This window comes from Triturus cristatus, chromosome 6 (genome assembly GCF_964204655.1).
Source record: "Triturus cristatus chromosome 6, aTriCri1.1, whole genome shotgun sequence".
NCBI classification, from domain to species: Eukaryota; Metazoa; Chordata; class Amphibia; order Caudata; family Salamandridae; genus Triturus; species Triturus cristatus.
Window position 1 is genome coordinate 814,257,902 of NC_140589.1, and position 26,950 is coordinate 814,284,851.

Sequence of the window (26,950 nt, forward strand, 5' to 3'; positions counted from 1 at the left end):
AGGCAAGACCTATTGGCTTTGCCAATGCTTGTTAATGGCAGGAAGTTCAGTCATGTTTCAAACTACGTTCGTTGACTTAGTTTGCCTGCATAATGCATAAAATCTACTACTAAAATGGTAAAAACTTTCTGAAAAAAAAAATGAGAAAAAAGTTACGGCACACGTTTTGAGATCTGGTATCTACCTAAGACTTGAGTTACCAAACGACAGATAAAACAAGCATTGGCATAGCCAATAGGTCTCGCTTTTGGGACCTTATAAGTATTTAGTTATGCAGCACAATATCCTTGGTGCAACAACAACTGTTGCATGGCTAAACACTGATAAGGTCCCAAAACCGAGACCTATTGGCTATGCCAATGCTTGTTTAAACGTTTTGACGGCAACGTCTCCTGGGACCTAAAAGGGCCAGGCTCACCAAGCCCAAAAAACAGATATAATAATTTTAAAAATCCTGACGGTTACGGGCCAGCAAAGGAACTAGATTGTAGAAGCAGAATCAAAAGAAGGATTAGAGAGAGTTAAGAAGGTACACAGGGTTGAGTGAGGAAAGGAATAGTATGTGATGTAATTTGCATTTGTATAGCGCTGCCCACCATTGTTATAGCATCTCAGCACTTTAACCGTTTGGACACTCTTAAGGATCTGGAATTCCATCACTTGAGCTGCAGGAACCATTGTGTGATAGTGTGTGAGGTTTTGTTGGCGTTTGCTAACACCTAGCTCCGGGATGTAGTTGAAGGAGAACAGTGTACAGAATAGGGGCGTTGGGGCAGAATGAAGAGGCAGGACAAAATAGGACGGGGTGAAAGTGAAGAGAGGGCAAAGAAGGGAGAATGGATTGAGATGCAGATAGAGAACAGAATAAGGAGGGTGAAAAGAAGGTGAGAAGTAATCCAAATAGGTAGCGGGGAAGAATAAGAGAAAGAGATAGGTTGGGTGGAGGAGATTCAATAGAAAACCCGGGAGAACAAAGAGGGCAGAGTTAGGGGAGAAGGCAACAATGAAACAGAAGAGGAGAGGAAGCGTAACCAAATGGGAGAAGAAATCTGAATAGAGAGCTAATGCAGAAATCGAATTGGGGTCAGAAAGAAATGGCAGCAATTATAGAGAGACAGAATACATGGCGAGTGGTGGAAACAGAATGGAGAACTGGGGAGACATCAGGCCTCGAGGCCAAAGAAGACAAAAGGAGAGATGGCAGAAATACGAACTGGGGGAGAATGGAGAGCAAAGGCAGAATGAGAAGGGGAAGAAAGGCTGGGTGGAGGGGTCAGATTGGAAAGAATGGGGGGGGAGGCAGGAGGAAGAGAAGGGAGACAGACAGGAGCAAGAGGGGAGAGACTGCAACAACAATGTAGAAAATAGGGACAGCTGGCAGTATACGAGTTGAGGTTAGAATGGAGGAAGGGCATAATGCAGTGGAAAGGGAGAGACTGCGGGGCAAAGACAGAGAGGGAGGAGTAAAGACAGAGAGGGGAGAGAAAAGACAGAGGAGAGGGAAGAGCGAGAAAGGGAGAAAAGGGCCAGAGAAGACAAAGAGACAGACGGGTGAGGTGGCAGAATACGAGCTAGGGTCAGAGTAGAGTCAAATGGCCGGATGTCAGGGAGAGAATTCAAGTTGGATGGAGGGAACAGAATGGGTAAAGGACAGCAAGGAAGTAAAGCAGTGACTTAAATGGGCAAGCACTGTCCGGTACTCAGTACCCGCACTTCTTTAATTTGAAAGAAGTGCAGGTACTGCATTTCTCAGCACTGCTGCAATACATTTGACGGGAAAGTACCAGCCCTTCTCTGGAGCAAACAGGTATTTTAAATCACAGGTATTTTAAATCGAGAGTACCTGCACATCTGTATTTCCATTTTAAGCACTGGAGTAAAAAAAGGCTGGAATGAAGTGGCAGGCAGATAAATAAGGGAGCGGCTGCACTTACTATGGTGAAGACTTGGTACACTGCGAGATTCTGAAGCATCACAAAATAGCAAGAGCATGATCATCTCTGAAAAGGCGCAGGGAAAGGACATGAGCGGTGGTGCCAAGAGCAACAGAGCAGACAACTGCACGCCGAGCTGTGACCCGCAGCAACCCGGGCAGGGAGTGACTATTAGCAATAGACTGCTGTAAAGTGAAAGCAAATTTGTGTGCGCGCTTGGCGGGGGCGGGGGAGAGCATTCCAGGCGGGGGAGCGGACCCTGTGAAGTACGATGCCAAACGGATTGCATGGCGGCACGATGCACGTGATTGTGCGCATTCTCGCCATGCAATCCACTTTTGGGAGCCCCTTACTAGAGTCTTGCATAGCGATTGCTACGCAATAGCTAGGCGAGACTTAATAAATGGGCAGGCAGAGCAATAATGGAGGGGTTTTCTTCGGTTGTGTTTTTTTTAAGTTAGGCATTTTCTTTGCATGGAGGAGCGGACAACTGAAACTCCCCACCTTTGAAACTTTGAGTAGAACCTCGGCGGCTTAAATTTAGGAGCACACTTGCCAAGTGACTATTTCAACAGCAGTAAGTCATATATCCTTAATTCGGTTGCGGTGTGGTTCTGATATCACCAAGAGTCTGAATCCACCAGTGTGTGCTGTGCTCTATAAATACCCTAATAATAATATGAATGCCAGTATTACTAATGCTAAGGCTACCCCCACTACTGCTGCTAATAATAACAATACTAATGTAATAATAAAAATAACAATTACAGTAATGACAATTACAATAATAATAATAACAATAACAATAATGACAATAACTATAATGAGAACAATAACGAGAACAATACCAATAACAATAAGGACGATGATGAACCGAGAAAGCAGGCTCTCTGTACTGCATTGAATTTACCACTTGCACCACTTAGGAGCTGGAAGTGAATCGTGTTCACTCGCGTGCTTCTAAGGTCATGCGGTTGGTACCTGCCTGCGCAAATCAGTGGGCTGAGGTAACGGCACCCACAAAACAGGCACAAAAATCAAATGTGCACAATATTCACACTTTCTTTGTGATCAGATGAAAAATACACCTGCACAGACCAGGGGGAAATGTTACATGGATTGGGGCATTTGGAACAAGAAGAAGGCTTGCTTACTGAAGGATCAAATTGAGCTTGCTCTCTCACTGTTTGCTCCATGATTTTGGATTTCAGCAACTGATGCAGCTCATCATTTTCGTGTACAACCACTCGTATCCGCTGCTTCACCTCCAACATTTCTTCCTAAAAATTGGGAAATTATATTTGATAAAAATTACAAAATGGATCAGTAATTCCAGAAAGAAAGCTTACAGTGATTTGTTTCTAAATCATTAAATAGGAAATAATAAATTCAACAGAAAACCCCAAAGGCACAGGCATGGGAAGGTCATTTGAAAGAGGAAAATAAAAAGTAGACAGCAGCAACAACATCAAGCTAAAGACAGTCACCCCACTAACTATTAATATAGCCTTAGAGCCCTCCAGAGCATGGTCTTCCAGCCATTAAAGGCCCGCTCCAGTGTTAAAGGCCTTTAACAAGAGAGCGGGCCTTTAATGGCCGGTAGAGCCTGCTACGGAGGGCTCTAAGACTATTAGAACACTCTGCCCCTAGAGGGCAGAATGTTCCAATTTGTAAAACAAAAGCCTCACGGAAATCCCCTCGGGCTCCGTGAGGTCTTTGTTCACAGCAACAGTTGTGAACAAACATTGGAATTTTGGATGCCCGGAGCACTCCACTGTCTTCAATGGAGCTCACAACATACCAATCTTCTAATAGGATGTGGCGCATACAGATACAAGGTACATTTCAATGAATAAACCTCTAAAGAGCATTCTTGCTCTCCAACTGGGTAGCCATCAGGAAACACTTAAAAAAGGAGACGGTATTCCTCTTAAAAAAACATACCTGTACAAATACATAGCAGAACTTTCTTTTACGGATAAATGCCCGATACATTGCTACACCAGTGTTAATATACTGCCAATTGTGAAGGAAATTTAGTTAATAATTTCAAAGAGTAATTATAATGGCATGAAGATACCTTTAAGAACTAGGTCGCCAGAATGGTTTTCTTGTATAGCCCACACTTTGCACAGTTCCTTATATTTTCAAGTGTGAAATCACAGCTCATGAATGGTGGGAAATCTGCAGCAATGGGGACAAGGCCACTCAATTATAGTGCACCCTTCCACATTCTATACAGGTCTCACCAACATATGACAGCCTGAGACTGAGGTGGTCTGGAGATAAGGAGTCCAAAATGGGGTCATCTGGACATACTGCACATACTATGTGCCGCCATCATTCCTCCCCCTGTACAGCTCCATCAATGGCAGTTTCTTGCATGCATAGTCTATGCATGAAAAAAGCTGGCATTTACAGCCTGCCTGAGACAGAAGTGATTAAGGCACAGAGATCAGGAGTGCCTCTGGGATCAGACGGTGCCATCCATAGTCTTACCCGAGCAAGCATTGAGTTTTTAGGGCATGAGGTCGAAGCATTTTGGAATATAAAGACCCTTCCCTTCCTCCAATCATGGTTCGGACTAGCATAAGCTCCTATTCTATCATCTTTAGGCCAACCATCTATTCCTTGCAGTTACACCCAAAAAACATTCAGATCAACACCAGATAATTAGCAAAGTTAGAGAGCAGCATTCTTTTGAATATTTAGAATACATTTACTGCACTAGGAACTTTGGTTTGTAATTGTGATTAATTCAAATCAAGTAACTGCCACCATGAGTTTTGTTTGGCAAATAATGCTTTCATTATTTCACATATTATTTGTGTTCATTTTTAAAGGTAACTTTATTTTCTGTACAATAGGAACATATGACCGCTCATTTTGCCACAAATTCTCATTTGCATGTACATTTTATGAGCAATCTAGCATCATATTCACTACAAAAAGAATTAGGCTATTGGCATTATTACGAGTTTGGCAGTCTTCCTGTAGGACCGCCACCGGGATGGTTCCAAGAAGACTACCAAGCCCATGGTGAATCCGCCCGACGAATTACAAGTTGAATCCAGGGCGGGCGATGCGGCAGCAGCGGGTATGTTCGGATCATGAGAAGGCCTAAGCAGCATACCACCACCGTGACAGCACCTACAGCACGTTTGTGCACTGTGTGGCATGTACCATGTCGTACATGCCACACAGTGTACGGATGAAGGTGCAATTCTAGGGGAGCACTACATGTGCCCGACCCCTCTCGCAATCCCATGGGCAAATTTCCCGGGCCCTGTTGGGGCCCCCTTATCTGCATTTCCGCAACCCTTTTCATGGCGGGGTCCCTGCCATGAAATGAGTAGTGGAATTGCAGGTCATAATCTGCTTGGCGGTGCCGGCATTGGCACCGCAACCATTTTCTGCCCCCTTCCACATCACCATTGCTGTGGGATCCTGGATCCCGGCGGTCTTGTGACGATTCCATCACAATCGTGATACGGCAGTCAAACAGCTGGGTTGATGGTGGTCGGACTGCCACGACATGCATGGCGGTCCCAGGGCCACCGTACTCGTAAAAAGGCTAGAAGTTTAATAAATGGCGCTTTCAGGTTCACATGTAAGTACCTGGATCAGAGCCCTTGATGACACTGGTCTTGTGGCACAGATATAAACTTGTTGCAAAAATGACAAAAACATGTGTTATGCAGAGGAACAATCAATGGTTTTTTTCATGAACTGCAGTGTGCCATGAAGCTATTATATCTAACACTCAGTTGAACCCAGTGATACTGTCTCAACCAGGAAGAAATTATGACACCTTTTCTCTCCTACCGAGAAATTGATGAAAGTATCTGCAAGATGGAGTCACTGCTGTTTACTTGAAGCCAATTTTTTGGGGGTTGCTTCCAGTGAAGACACTGTGCCTCGTGTGACTGAGGCCATCAACAGGCAACTCAGTCAACAGCTGACGGCCTTTGGGCAGGGGCCTTTCAATTACAAAGCGGCTCTTTCAAGGTGTCTCTCATGTTGGAGCATTTGCCAGATTTTGAGTATGCTGGCCATCTCCAACAGGAGAGCCGATCATTACTGTGACCACTGCAAGGGTGAGGTGGAGTGCTGTTGTGAGCTTATATCTTTGTGATGAATGACCTTTGAATCTAGCCTCTTGGTACAGATGCATACCATGGGGGTTTTAGTATTCTGCTATGCAAGCGTGAAAGGGGTCATTTTTAATGTGTTCATAAACATGTATAATTATAATTACATTCTAACTTAGCAATATGGAGCATTGGGAAACAGAATTCTCACTGCTAATATTAAGCCTCATACCTGTGTAGTTCTCACGGCTTGTTTCCATAAACATACTGAGAAAGGCAACCTGATTATTTTTTTTGTGCATTGCAATATAGTACAAATAACTTCTGTGTAACCAGAGACAAGAATAAAAAGTTGATGGGACACCGAGAAGGAAAAAAGTGCGACACATCTGTGAACTTGGAGTCCTGACAAGGAAAGGCTGGGGTATGCGGGAATTGCATACATTTACTCAGAAGAGCAGCCAAAAATAATTTGATTGTTTTTTGTGGCTTTCATTACTCACCTTTGTTAAAGCTCTAATAATCATTGCAATAATTGCTTGACATTTTTTTATTCAGGTTAGTGTAAAATAAAGTTTGTAATTTAACTATTGTTGCATTCTACGACTTCTTGAGGGCTCCACCCAAACATCCCTGCTTGGGTCTGTGACCGCAGTCTCCAGACCGTCACGCCCCCCCAAGCCCCTGTCAGTTTTTCCACTCAGCAGGCCCACGTGGTAATTAATGCAGGAGATGGAAGACCTTCGGAAATCTACCAAGAGGGTTACATCTGTGGCACACCAGTAAGTTATATCGGCAGCTAGCAAAGCACTTTATAGAACCCTAAGTAGACTTCAAAGAAGCTATTTCCTAGGGGGAAAAGGGTGATCAATGTCTCTCGAGCTCTGAAACGCAAACATCATTTTCAAAGCCAAGCACCACCTTAACTTTTGTCGCCAGGTTACATTGCGTAAATTGATAGAAGAGAATGCTACCAAAGAGTAACTGAAGGCAGAAGGAAGAATATGGGCGATGGTTGTTGCTTCTGAGCTGCAAACCCGCCTGAGGGAAGGAAGCAGGCAGACACTGTGTATACTCTCACATTAAAGAAAACCTGCCATTATTTAATAGAGCCCTAGGCTTGTGGCCCTGGAGAAAAGTCACAATAGTAATCTCTGACCAATTTGATGCACCATTAACAGAAACATTTCTTTATAATAAAATATTTTTATTTTCATTGTAAAAATAAAATGATTAATCAAACAAATAATGGTAATTTCAAGCAGGAATGTCCCTTCCATAGTCCCTTTTATGCAAACTCTACTGTGCAATGAATCTACACAGGCGTATTTCTTGATGGTATCTTCCCTATATCCCAGTTGCTTGCTCCCCACATGCTACAACTCTTATGACAACTTCGCTTACCTCTCACCCGAACACTTTCAACAGAAGGCATTCAACCAACCCTTCTCTCTAACTCAAGATGTTTGCAACCTCTCTTCGGGAGTAGAAACAGTTATGGCAAGTTCCAGTCCATCAAACCACCAGCCTCGCCCCGTTTGTCCTTTATTACTGGCTAAGCATTGAAGATTTTGTTCAATGTCAGGAAGCTGCCACCTTCCACTGTAGGTAATTTCTGACTTTTGTTTGAAATTGTGGTAAGCATTACCCCTTACTTTCATCAGCCGCTTCCTCCTCATTCTTACTGGTTTCTGCCTCTTCTGCGTTGCACTTCTCCGCTGTCCCAATACCTGCACCTCCTTCCTGTTCACCTGGTGCTCTGTCACGCACTGCCACAGTTGCTGCCTGGGATCTTCTGGCCAGCTTGCCTTTGTGTCTTGCCCGCTTCGCTCCCTAGCTCCTGGCCTCCCTCCAAGAGTTTAATAAAATATGACCAACCCTACCATAGGATCTTAAGGTTTGCTCTCCAGGATCTTAGTTTACTACTGCAACCTTCTGCAGAGGAAAAAGTCAGGCTTCTATCTTTCTGATGGAAATGTTCTTAAAATCTTGAAGAAAAAGCGCTACCTATTCCTCTACAGAGCAAATTGTCACCTAACTCACAACTGTGGACTCAGTAATTGCTGGGAACATGTCTGTAGATGAGACTATCACTTCCTCCGTTCACGTGCTGAGAGCCGTCCCTTTCATTTCACTTGGCTTTTTAGGTATATTTGTCCATTTTGATTACTGTGCCACAGCATTTTCTTGCAAAAACAATGATGGATTTAACCCAGATCTCTTGACTGGGGGAGAATGTTTTGATTTGTTCTGCATTCCGTCCATCAATTGTGTGTCTTTTGCTTTCTCGCCCTAAGTGCGCCGGGTATGCCTAGACGTAGGTCCCGGGCTCACTGGGTGAAACCTCGAAACCGGTCCTAGGATGCTTGTTTCCGGTCCAGGGAGGACCTGGCTTGGCAGTTCAGGCTGGACTGTTCCCATGAGGCACAGGGTCAAGACTGATTTGCATATGGCCAGGTCTAAACTGGGGTTGCATGGTGAGCAAAAGAATGATGGATTTAACCCAGATCTCTTGACTGGGGGAGAATGTTTTGATTTGTTCTGCATTCCGTCCATCAATTATGTGTCTTTTGATTTCACAGCATTTTCTTCAGCCTTCCCCAGCTTTCAATGTACTTTTCGAAACATGGGAACACTAGTTAGTGCTTCCTACAATGCTGTCCTACCCCTCCCCTTTGGATTCCCCAGGGAATGTAGTTGCTAATTAAAGTCATTTATTATGCTTTTCCTTGTACCTCCTACATTCTGGACTATGTTGTGGTGCACCTGCCCCTATCTGTACTCCATGCATTTCAGTATTTCTCCACCCTGTCAATCCTGCTCCTCCGTGGTCCTCCGTCTCTTCTGTGATTACAAATCTCGGAGACAGGTCAGCACACTATGTCATCCGAAGTTTCCTCTCTTGACTACAGCACAGTCTGGTCCGCAGGAGACTCTGAGATGTCTGCACAGCCTGCAGCGCAAGCGCCAGTACCCTCATGTTCACATGCATAGAAACTGGAGATGCCAAGTCATGGTACCTTTTCTGGTGCCTGACTGCTTTTAGAAATTCCCTCACCCCACTTTCTACTGGGGCCTCAGTGCAGGCCACGCTATGTTTCCCCCAACTACTACACCTGTGCCCCATTCTGACACTCCACTCTCAATATTACAACACGTCTATATGTGCTTATTTTGTGGTGGGAAGGAGTGAGCTCACTCTTTCACTGCCTCACTCTTCTGATGTTGCAGGAGACCCAAAGTTTTGTAGGTACTCCACTGAAGCAGTAGCAGTTTCCCTTAGCTGCATCTCGGTATAACAGTCTCGCCCAAAACAGATTTTGTGTGGTGAGTAACTGGAGTTGACGTGACTCACATCTGCATTCTATCTGTGACTCCCCCACCACCTCCAGAATAAAACAAGCATATACAATGCAATAGGTCTCGCAATTGCGAGATTCTGAGCTAACGGCATTGCAAATGGCAATGCTTTTTATAATATTAAAAGACATTGTTATTTACAATACCAATAGGTCAAAGTTTGGCAAAAGCGAGACCTATTGTAATGCAGAGCGTGGTGTCCATGAAGCGGGTGTCGTGCTCACCATTAAAGTTTAAAAACAAAAAAGTGAAACTGAGCAAGGTGTCCCTGAAGCGGGCGCTGCGTTCATCGTAAAAGTAATTTGTTTTTAATTGTACCGTGAGTGCTGTGGGGGTAGAGGGCAGCCACTTTTAAAGTTAGAGAGGCATAGCGCTCCATACGAAAAGCAGTACAAAAGGGGGTGGTGATGGACGGAGCATCAGAACCAATCAAACACTCACACCCAGTCAACAGATCTGGGTTTGATCCATCACCGTTCTTTAGCCCACTCTGCCACCCCAGTTCAGACATGGCCATATGCAAATCAGTCTGACCCTGTGCCTCATGGGAACAGTCCAGCCCGAACTGCCAAGCCATGCCTTCCCTGGACCGGAAACAAGCTTCCCAGGACCGGTTTCTGGCATTTCAGCCGTCTTCAGCCAGGCTTGCTTGAATCCAGTGGCAAAGTGAGCAAGGGACTCACGTCTGAGCATACCCTGCCAACTTATGGCGAACAAAGCGGTACAAAAGGGGGTGGTGATGGACGGAGCATCAGAACCAATCAAACACTCACACCCAGTCAACAGATCTGGGTTTGATCCATCACCGTTCTTTAGCCCACTCTGCCACCCCAGTTCAGACATGGCCATATGCAAATCAGTCTGACCCTGTGCCTCATACGAAAAGCAGCCACCATTGTCCTGTGTGGGCGCACTGCAAATACAAGAAGCAGCCGCCATTGTTCCCAATAGTCAATAAACAAAATAGTGCTCACTGACTTATAACACAGACCGTGTAACAAGCCAAGTAAAAGGTCCAGTCGTAATGGGAGGTAACAAATGCAGACAAGGCGGTACCAAGGAGGGACAAACAAGCCTATTTACGAATCAGAAGCCAGCATTTATGAAGGACAATGACACAAGCCAATGACAAATATGAGCAGAGAGTAGGCGGGGCTTCAAGTGCATACTCCAATGCAGCATGCCTCGCTCTAGGCTCAACCTAATAAGATGCCAAAGAGACACCTGAATTTGAAATCAATGGATGCAAGAAAAAGAAGCAACTAAAAGCAAAATTGGAAGGGTGGGAGAAATCTATGATGAAGAAAGACAGATCCTAGAGTCCCTGGACATGCATTTATGCACTTCATTTGGATGTGCAAGTCGACAGAATGGTTTAATCCCGAGTATCAGGGAATGGAAAGTGATCCCTACACTTGAAAGACTAAAACAAAACTGTTGCTCAGATATCTGCTTTAGATTCTACAGATGCAAAACCCCTTACCAATAAGAAAGTAAAGCTGTAGTCCGCAGAGAATATGGGAGTACAATCTAATAATATGAGTATGCAAGCTAAAACTGAAGAAGAATTTAAAAGGTGTATTAAAAACACATTGGCAAAGAAGGTAGGAGTGGCGAGTCCAACACTAATGCAGAAATAACAAAGCCTTTCTCTTCCATCCAGAGGCTTCACTTTGACATGCCATAAAAAAAAAAAAAAAGGTAGTGCTGCAAAACTGACCAGGCAAAAAGAAACAATTCCTATGAAAATAAGTGCTAATTGTACATGACCAATATCACAAAACTCAACAAAAGAGACAAGCTCTTCTGTGCATACACAGAGATTTAAAAGCTTTGGAGATTCTGGTCTTGGTGCTACATTAACAATGTTGGGAGGGCGTCGCAAACAAAAGTGGTCCAGTATTTTCAAATAAAAAGAAAAGGGAATAAGATATGAACATTCTAAAAGACAGTCTATACATAAAGAACTCAAATACCTAGGCCTCTGTGTGAGATTAGTTAACTGAAAGAGAAACAGGCACTAACAGGGCGCAACAGGCTGCATTAGTGTCGGCTTCAGGAGTTCTGGGGGCAACCTCTGGATAAACAGAAGAATGGTATTTCCCACTTTTAAAGAGAAGGGGAGATTTGCTATTCTAAGTTGCTTATGCCCTTCTATGACCCACGACTGTTATACATACATAGGAATATGGGAAAGATCATAACTTACTGTTTGGTAAAAAAAACTACAACTTTTATGTACTTGAAATTGGAAAGGTCCTTGGATACATGCATTCCTATGAGGCTACACATACGCTGAGGTCCATACAACCTTTTGCAAAATATATACAAAAAAGAAGATCTTAAATGAAAAAAGAGTGACACAGAGCAAATGGCTGCCAGGCCTATTGCAGAAGGACTCCAGAGCAGCAGCGGCTGGCACGGATCAAAGGTAGGGGGGCAGGAGGCGTTTCGAAGACGCGGGGGGGAAGCGGGTATAAAAAAATAAAGTAAAAACGTACCTTCTCGCCGTTTCCTCAACGCGTCCCTCCTCACAGTCCTCCCTCACTCTGCCTCAACAGGAAACACACCCAGGCTCCCAGTCAGCCAATCATAATGCTGCCTTATTGGTCTGAGCACTGTGTTTCAGTGCTCAGACGCTGACTGGGAGCCTGGGCATGTTTTCCACGCAGGCTGTAATGCAGCCTGCATGGAGAACATGCAAAGTGCGCAAGACTGTTTGTGCGGCCCAAAAGGGCCGGCTAAGCAGTCATTGCGCACTTAGGAGGGTGCTACCACTCCTCCCCTGCCCCGCCACCTCATGCAAAGCTGCAGAAGAAGGAGAAAATAAAATGATAATAACACAAGTTATTATCATTTTATTCTCCCTTTGTTTCACTGCAAAAAGCAGAGAAACGAAGCTCCTTAGCGGAGGAGCCGCCACTGCTCCAGAGGGATAGGGGTTCAGTGGTTATCTGAGCCATAGGTGAGGGATACTCAAGTTTTATAAACTTGCAGGGTGTACAGTAGCCTTCATTTTGCAACGAAGATGCTGCCGAAATACAAGTAGAGACAAGCGTAAGGACCTGGGATGCCCCAGTAGAAAAAACCTAAGAGATCAGTGACTGGGTTTAGTTGGAAGTAGGATTAGTGGTAGGCAGTATGATGTATCTTGATTATCTTTAAGGTAATACATGACATGTGCCTCTCCTTCCCTAAGGGTATGCTATGAAAGCACACCACAATATGTGTACTCAGACAAGAGGTGACAAGGTAGCAGCCTGGACACAGACATAGGATACGGTCTGTGACTGCCATATTCCAGTACTTACCCAAAATATTCACTAAGTCACTTCAAAGGAAGGTCTATGGCTTCAGGGCAAAACAGGCAACACATACATTTGTAAAAATAGGTCTTCTTTATTATAGGAGCTATGCAAAACAGCTAAAACTGTTTCTAGCCCAGACCTAAAAAGTAAAAGAACTGGCAGCAAAATGAGGCATCGCTGAAAGAAACCTGCTGTAGAGGATAGCGCTTAAAAACAGGCTTCTGACATAGCAAAACTTTTTATACAGATGGAAAAAAATGATAAAAAGAAAATCTTAAAGAAGTGAAAAAGAATGAGAGTCAGGAAAAGTGACCAGAGATCGGCATGCTGTACTTACAAATTTAATTGAGGATGCTGGAGGAAACTGAGCAGATTCTGAAATGTTAAGAACACAGTCTCTTTGTTTTCCTATAACTGGAGCACTGTACTGGCTTTTTCTTTTTACAAGAACACTCATGACTAAGGGGAATAGATCTTAACAGAGAATGATATCTTGCCTGCATCTGACACGCAATAGGACTCAGCGCCTGCTGGATTCTATGAGAGTGTCAGGTTTCTCTTTAAAAACATGCCTTAAATACTATTAAACACAAGGAGATGATGGACAGAGCACTGAAACTTTTCAGACACTCACCTCCAGTCACTATTAGATCTGGGTTGAATCCATCATCGTTCTTTAGCTCACTTCGCCACCCCAGTTCAGACCCAGCCATATGCAAATCAGTCTTCACCCTGTTCCTCAAGGGAACAGTCCAGCCCAAATTGCCCGGCCAGGTCCACCCTGGACTGGAAACAAGCATCCTGGGACCGGTTTCGTGGTAACACCCCTCATTAGCCAGGATAGCTTGAATCCAGTGGCAAATTGAGCATGGGAGCCACTTCTGGACATACCCTGCCAACTCAGGGCAAATAAAGCAAACACAAGGAGAAGATGGATGGAGCACTGAAACTTTTCAGACACTCACTCCCAGTTACTATTAGATCTGGGTTGAATTCATCATCTTTCTTTAGCTCACTTTGCCACCCCAGTTCAGACCCAGCCACACTATTAAAACCTCCTTGTCACAGCACATTCTTCTCTGTGGTAATCCTAAACCCCAATCCTAATCCTAAAACCCAGAACGATGCACCAAATGTTTCGTGGTATGCCTGAAGTTCCTGCACCAATACAGAACTTTGGGAGCTAATTATACATTAAATGGTCTTTTAAATCTGATCTTCGGCATTCTTGGGAATTACCTCCCCAAACAAAAGCCACCTTGTTCCTGTCTTCAACTCCCTCTAGCAGGCTAGAATGTCTATGGATAGTTCTAAATTATCTGCAATATAGGTCTGTGAAGTCCTCTGTGAGTTGTATGACATAATGTAGTAGCATTCAAGTGATGACATCCGGTCATCATCTGCTTCCTTTCTAGACTCTGCGACAGTGATAGGGCCAAAAACGTCACAATTTCATCAAGGAATCTGAAACCGCATCTGTGTTAATCTATTGTTGAAGTGGACAACTGGGGGGTACTCAATTTGAGCAACTGTTAAGACAGTACACCCAGTGACATTTCATGTTGTAATTCTCATGCGCATGATTTTGGCAATGGAACAAATTGTTCCAATTAAGTAGCAGATTTCTGAGACAGTCTTCCCAATATTGGTCGACATTCCTTCAAATTATTTAACACTCATTTGCCAGGCTCAAAGACAGACCCAAAACCAGGGCCATGAGAATGAAGAGGTTTGAACAGTTCAGTGACTGCAGAGAATAGGCACTGCATAACTCATAATGCATGCACTGTGTCACTCATGCTCACACTCGTGCAATCATTTATAAACACACCAGTGGACAGCAATCATAGTATTGTACTAAGCATAGCTATCATTATTTTAAAGTGCTAACATGAACGACATATTTAGAAAAAATGTGCTGGCCATCTTGTAAATGTAATACAGTGATACAATACCATTCTAAGATGGCCTACTCAGACACCGCATTGGGTGGCTGTCTTAGAATAGCACTGTGCATAGTGTATCATTGGTGTACCGATCAAAGATAGCTAATACGTTGCTTCTAAATTTGACAGCCAATTTCAAACACTCTTATAATTACATACTAAGGACAATACCATTCAAAGATGGCCTCCCTGTTTACAAGCAATAGATGTCTGGGGTGAGGCGCAATGTAAATGAAAGGAGAGTAAGCAAGCCGACTAGTAGCCCTATCTAGGGTGCTGCTGGGACTCCTAAATAAAGAAAAAATGAAAGAAAGCAGGAAGAAATAAATCAATGGTGGGCATATAACAGGAGACCATAGAAAAGTAATTAATTGGCTCAACAGTCCTTGCATTGAAGCATAGTCAATTCCAAGAAGATGTGTACGTGTGAGAAGGCAAATGCCACCTCTCACAAGGCAATAAAACCAATGGCTGCAGTAGTCTGACCCATTCAAACATTCACAATCTTCTAATCCCAAGGTTTGTCAGAGGGAAAAACCATCACCAAAACTCTTGCCTGTTATGGCAATCTGTGATCTTCAATGTAACAAAACACCTATCACCAGCCTTTCATAGAGTATAATGATAGCCCATCAATAAAGGCCTCTTGGCTTCAATATGAGCTTTTCAAAATAATTACGTTACACCTACAGCCTTTTCTGTAACGTTGCATAAGAAACAGATCTGACATGTAGCATATGACATAGCGTTTGCCAATGAACCAATACAGCGTTCATCATTGGCTTAACACCATAACTAATTCATGCCTACTGTCTTGAACATAAGTTTTCCCACAAGGCATCCATCAAGTATATAGTTATAAAATGTGCAAGCTGATAGCCGGATTCATGTGGAACTCTTTTTTATCAACGATTTACGGGTATATGTTATTTTGTAGGTCCTGTTTTACTTAAAATTGTGTTAAGAGCAGATTTTCATAGCCCACTTATATAATGGCAAAGAAAAAATCTGATGGGTTACTTAATGAGGAAACCTTCATTTAAAAAAGTGGTCGACCTACACGAGAGCATATATTAGACAAGTCCTGAATTTCAGACCCCCAAACAGAAAGAGAGAAGAGATAAGGTAGGCTCAAACTGAATATCCAGTTCATGTGATCGAGACAGTGGAAAAAGGATCAGAGAAATCGCCAAAACCAGCAAACTGGATATTGGCCAGAATACATTTCCTTTAATATATCGTTTGGACCGAAGGGGAGACTTTCTTTAGGAATGGGCTATGGACGAGGCTTTGGGAGAGGAATAAACAAAAAAGCCTGGCAGACAAAGTGGAAGGAACACTCCCCAATAATAAATACAAGCAAGGGTCCGGTCTACAAAAGAATCAAATATGACCATGGTGTTGAATATAACCAACACCATTTTTAGCAAATAAAATCCTCATTGAGATCTCAGTTTCATCCTAGCCCATCAGCGCAATCTGTTTCAGAGAAGGATAGGAAGACACCATTTCTTACGAAAAGTTAGGTTTCATTACTCTTTTAGGAACAATGACATGGGCACGGATAATGAAACTGGGTTAAAAAAAATAAGTCCCATTTTAATCCAGCTGCCAACATGGTACCCCCAAAGTCTTTGTTTGCTAAAAATGAAAGCAGAGACAAAACAGCACTAAGAAAATTATCGAAAGCAAACCGCAAAGCACAAATTGTCCCTAGACTAAGACTTAGACTAAGTGAAGATACTGTTATCAAAACCACAGACAATAGCTGTTGTCTAACTTTTCGCTGTCCCGCTCCCTCATAGCTTTGGAGAGCGGTCAAGTCACTATCTCAGGCGGTGAGGGCATTCTTTCCATTTCGTATACTTGCCATGTGATGTTTTGACCTCACCTATCTCTGTCCTCCATGCCGGCATGGTTCTGAATCCACCTTGTTCTGCTAGCCGCTCCTGATTGTGGAATTTTTCAGGAATGTAAGTTCCAGTAATTTTTAGGTCGAGCCTAGCGCAGCGCACATGTGCTGCTCTAGGAGAAGGCCTCTTGGAATCACTTCAGACTTTCTGAAAACTCGTGCGTGTGGTGTTCGATTTTCCACAAATGCTATTGGCCTTTGCGTGTGGCTTTCAAAAATTAAAGCACGCAATTGGCCAAAGGCGGGTGTATGTCCCACCTTTTATGAAAAGGTTTACTCCCACAGCGTTTAGCTGTGGGGAGTGAGCAGCAGCGCGTGCCATCTGTTGTGGATCATGTTTCATTTCAAGACCTTGCAGCTTTCCTTAAAAGGCGTGTCCCCTCCACCCCGGCCAAGGGACAGACCCCACCGCCACAAGAGTGCGCGCTTCTTTTCCAGCATTCGCATTCATGACAATAAGATACTAACAAGGTGCGTCCCCTCCACCCCGGCCAAGGGACAGACCCCACCACCACAGGAGTGCGTGCTTCTTATTCCAGCACTCTCATTTCATCTATGTCAGCAATCTCTTCCTGCACCGATAACTTTGTATTCGTTTGTTATTGTCAAGACATTTGCTGTACTCTGTAGTTGGCCTCTATAGTCGCCTCTTTTTCGGTACCATCTTAAAAATTGACCGTACCTTTTAACATTAGAGTTTTTTCATCACCGTGGTGCGCGCTTCCTTTCACACCTCTGCGCAGCTGTGGTGCGTGCTACCTTTGACATCTCTGCACAGTGCACAGCTGAGGTGCGTGCTTCCTTCCCCTCATTGCACAATACACAGCTGTGGTGAGTGCTTCCTTTCACCCCACTGCACAGTAGTGGCGTGTGATTCCTTTCACAACACTGCACAGTGCAGATATGTGGTGTGTGCCTCCTTTCACCCCAGTGCACTGCTGTGGTGCGTGCTTCCTTTCACCTTATTGCACATTGCACAGCTGTGGTGCGTGCTTCCTTTCACCCCACTTCACAGTGCACAGCTGTGGTGCGTGTTTCCTTCACCCCACTGCACGTGCCCCCTCCATCACACCCACGTGGTTCTCTCATTTTCTGTTTAATAAACAAATTTCACACACTGATGCCAAGGCTCCGCAGCTTTCCTTACAAGGCGTGTCCTCTTCACCCCGGCTGAGGGATAAACTCCTCCGCCACAAGCTGCTGTGATAGTATGATAATATTATACATTTTTATTATTCCTAGCAACTTTGGCATTGACATTATTGCCCTTTATTAGACTATTTGTTCGTTTTTAAATTATCAGCAGCAACATTTGTGCCCCTGTGCTGCCCAGACAGGAAGCACACCAGTACCACCACTGTAACAGGAGGCAGACCCACCAGCCCTCCCACACTTCCAACAGACAGCTCTACAGTAAACAGTCTGTGTATTGTTTATCGCTGCAATTTATCTCCCTCAACTGGCTCCTCACCCACCCACTTCCCTCTTCCCCTCTCTCCCTCCCACTGTCTCCTCCCCGAGAATGGTACAACAGACGTAAGTGTTTAGGCTCTGTTAATCTGCAGGAACGTTAATACCCTTAATAGGCCCACGCTGCCACCGTTATTTTATTTTTCAGCTACACTGATTATATTGATATGCCAAAACCATCCAAACATCCAACAAAGTGCCTACTATACAAAATAAAGGACACAAAGCATTAAAAGATGTTTTGTTTTTGGGAATATTGTTAAATAAAGAGCTTTCCGTGGGAGGCCTGTACACGGAGACAGTTCATAAGCACCAGTTCATCTGCACAACATCGGCATAACTCATCACCACAACATCACTCAGCACTACCTCAGCATCACTCAGTACCACCTATGTATCCTTCAGCATCACTACAGCATCACCTCGGAACCAGCGCACCACCACTTCAGCATCACCTCAATATCATTCCGGATCACCTGAGCATCACCTCCGCCACTACTCACAACCACCTCAGCATCACTCCACACCACTTCTGTTTGGCATAAAAATTTGAGATCTTTTAATTCTCCACAAATAACTCTTCACTACTCCTATCTAATTAAAATACTATTTCACAACATCCACCCTCCCGTTGTTTATATCCCACACCTAGCAATAAAAACTATAACAAAAATTAATTACAACAAGCAAGGAAAAATTGACAGCATTGTATAAACAAATAAACTAGAACACATTTTTTTTTTTTTTTTTTAAAGATTTTTATTGAACAATAAGTCGGTTACAAGTACGGGCCTACAACCACCAGGGCCGGCCGCTAGGTTCAGAGAGAAATATACATTTATCAAGGCAGCAGGCGATTCCCGGGGCCCAGCCCCGTAGTGGCTCCGGATAGTCCTAAAGGAACAGGAGACTTAAGTCCAACAGACACAAAAACTAAAAGAAAAAACAAAAGGCGAGGCATAAGGGCAAACAGTGCGGGTCAGGCTCTCTCCGGGGAACTCCATTGCAAACCTTAAGCAGCCGGCAAAAGGAAGGAGTACCGGAAGGCTGGGGATGGGGGGGAGGGTCACGGGAGATGAACGTCCATATTTCGTTATTCCAAAAGGTGCAAGGAACCATCAAGGGTCAGGGGGACATGGCGATATCGGTGTCCACCAGGGGGGGCGTACAGATACCCCCGCGATACGCGTTCCATTGGCCCCAAATTCTACCCCATGCCCCTGGCTTACCACGGGCCACATACACAGTCTTCTCCCTGAACATACACCAGTCCATATTCTCCTTCCATACGGACACGGTGGGAGGCCGCTGGGCGCCCCAAAGCTGCGCTATATCTCTCTTAGCAATCATGTTCCCCAGGGCCGCCCACCGAGTCTGAGCCGCGCTGTAATCATTGGGCTCCCACACATTCAGGAGACAGCGACGCACCTCCGGCAGCAGCACAACCCCAGTGACTTGTCCCATAACCGTATGGACCCGGCGCCAGGATTCCGCCACCTCGCGGCACTCCCACAGGATATGGAGAAAGGTGGCGCTGAGCCCACAACCCCGCTTACAGAGCCCGTCGTCGGAAAATCCCATCGAGACCAAGCGGGGACCCGTCACATACACCCGGTGAAGAATCTTAAGCTGTACCAAGCGGAGACGGGCTGGAATGGCGACCTCCTTGGGGGACGACAGTGCAGACTGCCAGTCCTCATCGTCCAATTCCACCCCATCCCCCGTCCAAGCCTCCCGAAGGCGCACCAAGAGGTCAGCCCGGTGGTTGATCAGTTTTTTATAAATTAAAGAAATAGTACTGTCGGGGACATGTCCGTCAAGTATGCGGTCCTCGAGGGGCGAGGAAACCGGGATCTTGGTCCCCTCCTCAAAGACCGAGAGCAGAGCGTGACGAACCTGGGCATAGCGGAAGAACTCCCTGTCCGTAAGCTCGTATTCGCCCTGGAGAGCCGCGAAGGTCTTAACCGTGCCCTTATGCCATAGGTCTCCCACTCTGCTGATACCAATCGTATCCCACTGGTCAAACCCCTTCGTAGTCCAGAGGCTGCCCAGGCGGTCGGAGGCAAACAAAGGAGTAGCACATGTCAGTCGCTCACTCCAGCCCATGGCCGCCGTGGCGGCCCTCCAGGTCCGCACCGCAATCTTAGTAGGGCCCGTAAGGGTCCGTCCAGCCGAGCGGGAGTAAAGCGCCCTGTTATAGTTCCCGCCGGGAAGCAGGAACTTGTCCATCTCATACGCCGGATTCAAGCCAGGCGCATACGTGGCATGGTTAATGGCCGATAGCTGCGAGGCCCAATAATACCTGCGAATGTCGGGAAGCGCGATGCCCCCGTCGTACCAGGGGAGAGTAAGCTTTGCAAGAGCGATACGCGCCCGCCCGTCCCACACCAGTCTCCTCTGCAGGCTCTCCACCTCCCGAAAGTAGGCCACCGGGATGACGTCGAAGGAGTTCTGGAGTGCATAGAGGAACCTGGGAAGGGACATCATTTTAAACAGCGCGGCCCGACCCAGCGGGGACAGGGGCAGCCTGCACCACCGTGCCGCGTCCTCCCGCAATCGCCGAAGTGGAAGCAGGAGATTCTGCTCATAGCGAGCCACCGGGTCCAACGAGACGTATATCCCCAGGTACTTAAAGCCGATCAGAGATACTTGGATCGGAAGCCGAGGCGGCAGGAGAGGAGGACCACCGGAGATAGGATAGACGCAGGATTTAGACCAGTTGATCGTGAGACCCGAATTGTTCCCAAAGGAAGTCAGAACATCAAAGAGGACGTTGAGCGACTGCCGCGGCGAGGTGAGATACAGGAGAATATCGTCCGCATACAGCGAGACCCGATCCTCGAAGCCCGGGGCCCACCGGATCCCCCTAATCGAGGGCTCCCAGCGGAGCCAAGCAGCGAGTGTCTCCAGGGCGAGAGCAAAGAGCAGAGGGGACAACGGGCACCCCTGCCTCGTGCCCCTGCCGAGGGCAAAGGGCCGAGAGACCCGCCCATTCACCACCACCTGAGCCATGGGTCCCGTATAAAGAAGCTTCACCCAGCCGATAAATCCTTCCCCAAAGCCAAATTTAGCCAAGACCGCCCAGAGGAATGGCCACTCGATGGTGTCAAAAGCCATCGTGGCATCCAGAGAAACCAGCACGGCCGGTTCGGAGAGGAACTCCGCCCTGGCAAGGGCGCCGTGAAGACGCCGCAAGTTAAGAGCAGTGTTGCGATGCGGGATGAAGCCGCATTGGTCAGGATGAATAAGATCGCAAACGACGCTCAACAAACGATTGGCGAGGACTTTAGCCAGGATTTTAGGCTCTGCATTTAGCAGTGAAATAGGCCGGTAAGAAGTACAGCGGTCTCGCGGCTTGCCCTCCTTGGGGATCACGACTATCGTGGCCAAACGCTGGTCGGCCGGAAGGGAACCCGCCGTAAGAGACTCATGAAACATGCGACTGAGGAAGGGCGCAAGCTTATCAGGGCGCAATTTATATAGCTCAATAGGCAGACCGTTGGGACCCATAGCCTTGCCCGAGCGAAGGGAGCGGATCGCGGTTGCTATTTCATCCACCGACAAGGGGGCGTCCAGCTGCTCACGGTCCTCAACGGACAGGCTGGGCAAAGCGATATCTCTCAGTAGAAGGCGAGAGTCATCCTCATCCCTGTCAGTCACTGGGGAGTACACGGCCCGGAGGTGGTCGGCGAAACATTCCACAATCTCACCAGGCTCAGTCACACACACCCCATCCGCAACACACAACTCAGGGACCACACGATTCACTCTCTCCTTCTTGTCCAGCCACGCAATCAACTTTCCCGCCTTGTCCCCGGCGTCGTACAGTCGACCCTGCTGCTCCCTATACATAGTTTTGGCCGCATCAGTGACAAGAGACCTATATTCAAACTGTTTCAGGCTGAGGGCATGGAGCCCGTCCGGAGTGACATTCGCCTCCAAGGCCGACTCCAGCCCCGAGATGTCAGTCTCCAGCTTCACCACTGCCTCACTCTTAAGCTTCTTAGCCACCACTATCTGGGAGAGGGCGTGTCCGCGGATCACGGTTTTAAAGGCTTCCCACAGGGACATTGCAGACGACACCGACCCCTCGTTATCACAGAAGTATTGGTCCATAGCCTTAACCAGGCTGTCGCGAGTCGTAGGGTCTCGCAGGTACCAAGGGTTAATGGGAGCGATCCGCCCTGCAGACCGCGACCCGGTGTCAAAGAGCAGCCACAGCGGAGAATGGTCGGAGATACCCCGCGCCAGGTGCCTGACCTCCCGAATCCGACCAGTCTGCGCCGCGGGCATAAGGAAGTAGTCCAGCCTAGAAAGACTCCCATGCGCCCCAGAGTGAAAGGTAAACTGACATTGGGTCGGATGCATTAATCTCCAACTATCCACCAGGCCGAAGGTCTCCAACAGCCCACCCAGCCACGCCTGGGCGGCGGGGAGGGCCCTTGGTGGGTGACGATCCAGATCCCCCGAAACCACCGAATTAAAGTCCCCGCCCATAAGCAAAAGACTGTCCGGAAGTTCAAGCAGCATTCGACCCAAGTCAGTGAAGGTGGAGTTCTGGAGGCCCGGGGGGACGTAGACTGAAACCAGGGAAAGGGGCTGCCCCTCCCACCTCCCAATCAGACACACATAGCGCCCTCTATCATCCGAGACTATCTTAGTGATCTCCACCGGAAGTGAGGCTCGCAGGAGAATGCCCACCCCCCTGGAACCAGTTGTGAAACCAGAATGGGCCACGAGGCGGTATCCCCCCCTGTTCATTGCATGACAAACATTACCAACCAGATGCGTCTCCTGGAGAAACACCACATCAGGAGTCAAACGACGCAAATACTGCAGTACTACACCCCGCTTGATACGGTCCCCCAACCCATTGACGTTCCATGACATAAGCCTCAACCCGTCCCCCCCCCATCCCCTCCAATAGATCAAGGGTCCCCCAGCCTGCAGCACAGTTCCCAAATGTGGACAAAAATCAATACCTCGCCCTGCAAACAAAACACACACAGCAAAACAACCCCTCCACCCCCCCAACCCCACCCCAAGTCCAACTCCCCCCACCATGCACCCATGCGGGCCAAAAAACCCCCCCAACTTGCAGTGTGCCTGTCGCCCCACTAACCCCATTCTACGAAAAGACCCCGGAGGAGGAAAGGGACCCGTCCCCGCCCGCCCCCCTCACGGGTCCTGGTGAAACACAATATACAAAAGGAGTAAGACCCAACTGAACAGTGCAAAATGACAAAATCAAGGACCAAAAGTCATTCCAAAGGGGACCCGTCACCTGCGGTGCCCGCAGAGGGCCCGGGACGGCCACCTCCGTCCGGCAGCGAGTCCAGCCAGTCACTTACGGCCACAGGAGAGTCAAAAAAGGCTGTCCGATCCCCATGTTCCACTCGGAGTTTTGCAGGGTAGAGCATCGAATACTTTAGGCCCAGCTCGCGGAGACGACGCTTCACCCCCTGGAATCCCATCCGCTGTTTCTGGACCAGTTGCGTGAAGTCCGGATAAAAATTAATGGTCGAGTTCTCGTGGCGAACCGGGCCGTGAGTCCGTGAGGCCTGCAGAATAGCATCTCGGTCCCTGTAGTGGAACAGTTTGGCGACGATAGGCCTCGGGGGGGCCCCCGGCCGTGGCCGACCGCCCGGAACTCGATGGGCCCGCTCCACGGCAAAGAACTTACTTAGGCCAGCCGGGGACAACTGTTGCAGGATAAGTTCCTCGACCACGAGGTCAACCGGGCGGTTGTCGGAGGACTCCGGTACACCTATGACGCGGATGTTGTTGCGTCGGGCCCGTCCCTCGAAGTCCTCCAGCCGCCGGGCCATATGATCGTTGACCACCCTGATGTCCCCAAGCGCGGCCCGCAGATCCGACACCTCCGCACCGAGGGTGGAGGTCCGTGCATCGAGAGCCTGGACCCTCTCGTTAGTTTTGGAGAGATCGGCCCGGATTAAGGCGACGTCAATCGCGACAGTGTCGATCTTACGGGCCAGGGCCTCGTATTGCGTGGCAATGGTTTCCCTGATGCCATCAATGGCGCCCATAATGTCCTGCAGGGAAAGCTCCGTAGTGACGGTCGTGCCACCCCCGGCAGTGTCCGGGGGGAGGCCAGCAGCTCCGGGGGACCCTCTGCCCTGGGTGTAGCGGTCCATGTTGTTGCTCTGGACCGCTCCCCCGCGGAGGGAAGCCTTAGTCTTGCGCCCCTCGGGACCCCCTTTGCCCCCCATGTGAGCACGGTCACCCAAGGGGACCTCCGAGCAAGAGGTGTAAGGGCACCAGCAAGGAAGACCAGTGCCGCACCAAAGACCACAATATGTCGGTGTAGGGGATCCGAGGCGATAGGCACTCTAGTGGCAGGTGGAGACAAAGCCTCGTGCAGAGGCCCAGGAAGCACCCCGCCACCTCGAGCGCGCCCGCCAGCTAGTCTCCTGGAGTCCAAAACCGAAACCGAAAGTGGTGGATCGGCAACTGGCACCGCGCTGAAGCCGCTGTTGTTCAATTGCAACCCGGCCCCACGGGTCACCGTCACCCCGGTCACCTCCGTCGGGTGGGTCCCAAAAGTTCCGACGACGACAACTCAGGATTCCCAGGTCCGATTTGGTTTTTGAAAAGAGATATGTGCTCAGCTGGTCTTCGTCTCCCAGATTCCATAAACCACGTCAGGATATTCTCAGGATAAATTCCGAGGAGCAGAAAGGGTCCGGGGAGCCCTGTGCTCACGCGACCATCTTGGATGCGCGCTAGGCTCCTCCCCCTAGAACACATTTTTTGTATTAATTTTGGGTTTTAGTACAATACTTCAGTTTTAATATAATGTTTTTTGGGTTAGATATAAGGTGACAGAAATAGTTATAACACTTTTTTTATTATAACTTTTACATATTCAACATGCTGCACAACATTCACAATGCTCCACAACACATATTAAAAACGTTAACAAAGCCAATAGCTCTGTCTAAACACTTATAACGCCCCAAAGGCGAGACCTATTGGCTATGCCAATACTTGTTTTGTTGGAAACTAAGTCTTGGTTCCTTTTGATTCCGTGGAACTTTCACTAACTATCATGGTGGAGACCTCTTCCTGTGTCAAGCTATTGCTTTTGAAATCTGCACTCTATTAAAAGGACGGGGACTCATCTCCATGCATTGCACCTTGGTTACTTTGTTGCTCCCTTGGAGGTGTTTTCAGAGAACATCCATATTTCCTGCTATTTTATTTCTCTACTTTAATTTCCCATTTTTGTTGTGCCTCCTGCCTGACCAAAGTTTCTTTTAGTCACAAGATATTTTCCTCTGGAACTGAGTTTTGGACCTATGTCCCAGGGGTAGCTTGGCTCAGGTCAACAGGCTTATACCTCCCTCTGGCTTCTCATGCTTGCATCCTACCCAGCTTGCAATCTGGCCCCGCCTCACCCAAAAAGGACGCTACACGGATTAACTGTGAAGTTTTATTAAAAAGACTTTAACACCTCTCCTCCTTGTTAGGCTCAATTAATCAATTTTCCATTAAACAGGTAACATTTTAGTACATTTCCAGTACATTTCTAGTACAATTCTAGTACATTTCTAGTACATTTCTAGTACAATTCTAGTACAATTCTAGTACATTTCTAGTACAATTCTAGTACATTTCTAGTACAATTCTAGTACAATTCCAGGTTAACATTCCCAGGTTAACATTCCCCGCTATCTTGAGGCACACCAAGTAGAGCAGAACGATAAACTTTTCAACCAGTGTTTTCAACAACAAAAAGCTTAACCCCCTGTCACATTTCAGTCGGGCATTTTAAGTATGACTCGACCACTCCACAGGGAATGTTAATTCCCAATGGGCACCCCACAACTACTTCCCTGGGGCCTATGTACAGCACCTGAACTCTATAGGTTGTTTCACAGCAGCTTGGTTAATTTTCATTTACGGACCCTGAGAACAGCTATGGGCCTCACAGAATTCGCTCACTCCCCTCCCTCCTCCACCAGGCCCAGCTTACGGTTAGTCTCGGTGTCCTCTTTTCAAGGGTTCCCGTCAGAACTGGAACCAACTCCCCCTCACTTCGTGAGAGACAGACTTCTTCGTCGGCGAGGCGTTCCCCTTCTCAGGGAGGGCGAGGACCCGGGAACTTCCACCGATCCCCACCCCCGAGGAATAACTTATGGGAGATCCCCTGACGGAAGGATAATCCTCCTTCGGGCTCTTTCCCGCCCCCTGTCCGGTTCCGTGCCTTCCTCCGCTACGGTCTTTTGGACGGACAGCTGCCGAGGACTCGAATCGGGGACCGGGACGTTGCGCGATCCCCGCCTCTAGAGACAGGACGGGACGCAGTCTCCCACTCCTTCCGGCAACGAAGGGCGGCGCTTTGGCCCCTTCCCACGTGATCGGAGGACGGCAGCCTCCGGGCCAGACACGCCTCCCCCCTCCTTCTTCCTGAAGCGACTTCTCCTCAGAGGATTGGCAACGTCGCTGGCTCCCAGCCCCTCACCTCTCCAGTTCCTGGGGCACCGCGGATCCACTTCAGAGGGCCCCCGGCCACGCTACCGTTCACGGAGTGGCGGCAGGGTCCATTTCAGGTAGGACCTCGTCGAGGGATTATAACGGGCAAGGGGGGGGGTCTCGGGGCGGCACCAAACGCTGCTAGGAATTCCCTGGTCCAGGTGGCACAGAAAGACACAGTCCTCTTAGCCTCTTAGCTACGGACCGCGGTCAGCTTCTCCTCATTTAGGGATAAGGGGGGGGTTAATCACCAGGGCCAGTCTAATTCTTCCTCTCCTGCCAGGACGGCCCGCGGGATGAGTCGGTCTCAGACAGCAATCCTGGACCCCCTTCAGGGGTTCTGGCCACTTTTGTAACTCCTAGAATTACGCTGTTCTACCAGTTCACTGCCAGCATTCAGGGACCGGTCACAAGGGTAGCCGTGGCGTTACTA

General features: G+C 47.5%; 1 protein-coding gene across 4 annotated transcripts in view; it reads right to left on the reverse strand.

Moving 5' to 3' along the window:
• Nucleotides 1-26,950, reverse strand: part of SDCCAG8 (SHH signaling and ciliogenesis regulator SDCCAG8) — a 1,515,443-nt gene that overhangs the window by 1,290,117 nt on the left and 198,376 nt on the right. For all 4 annotated transcript variants that reach the window (XM_085611405.1, XM_085611403.1, XM_085611406.1 and 1 more), the window contains exon 5: nucleotides 3,089-3,214. In XM_085611405.1, the coding sequence (XP_085467531.1) occupies nucleotides 3,089-3,214 (126 nt within the window). The remainder of the gene's footprint in view (nucleotides 1-3,088; nucleotides 3,215-26,950) is intronic.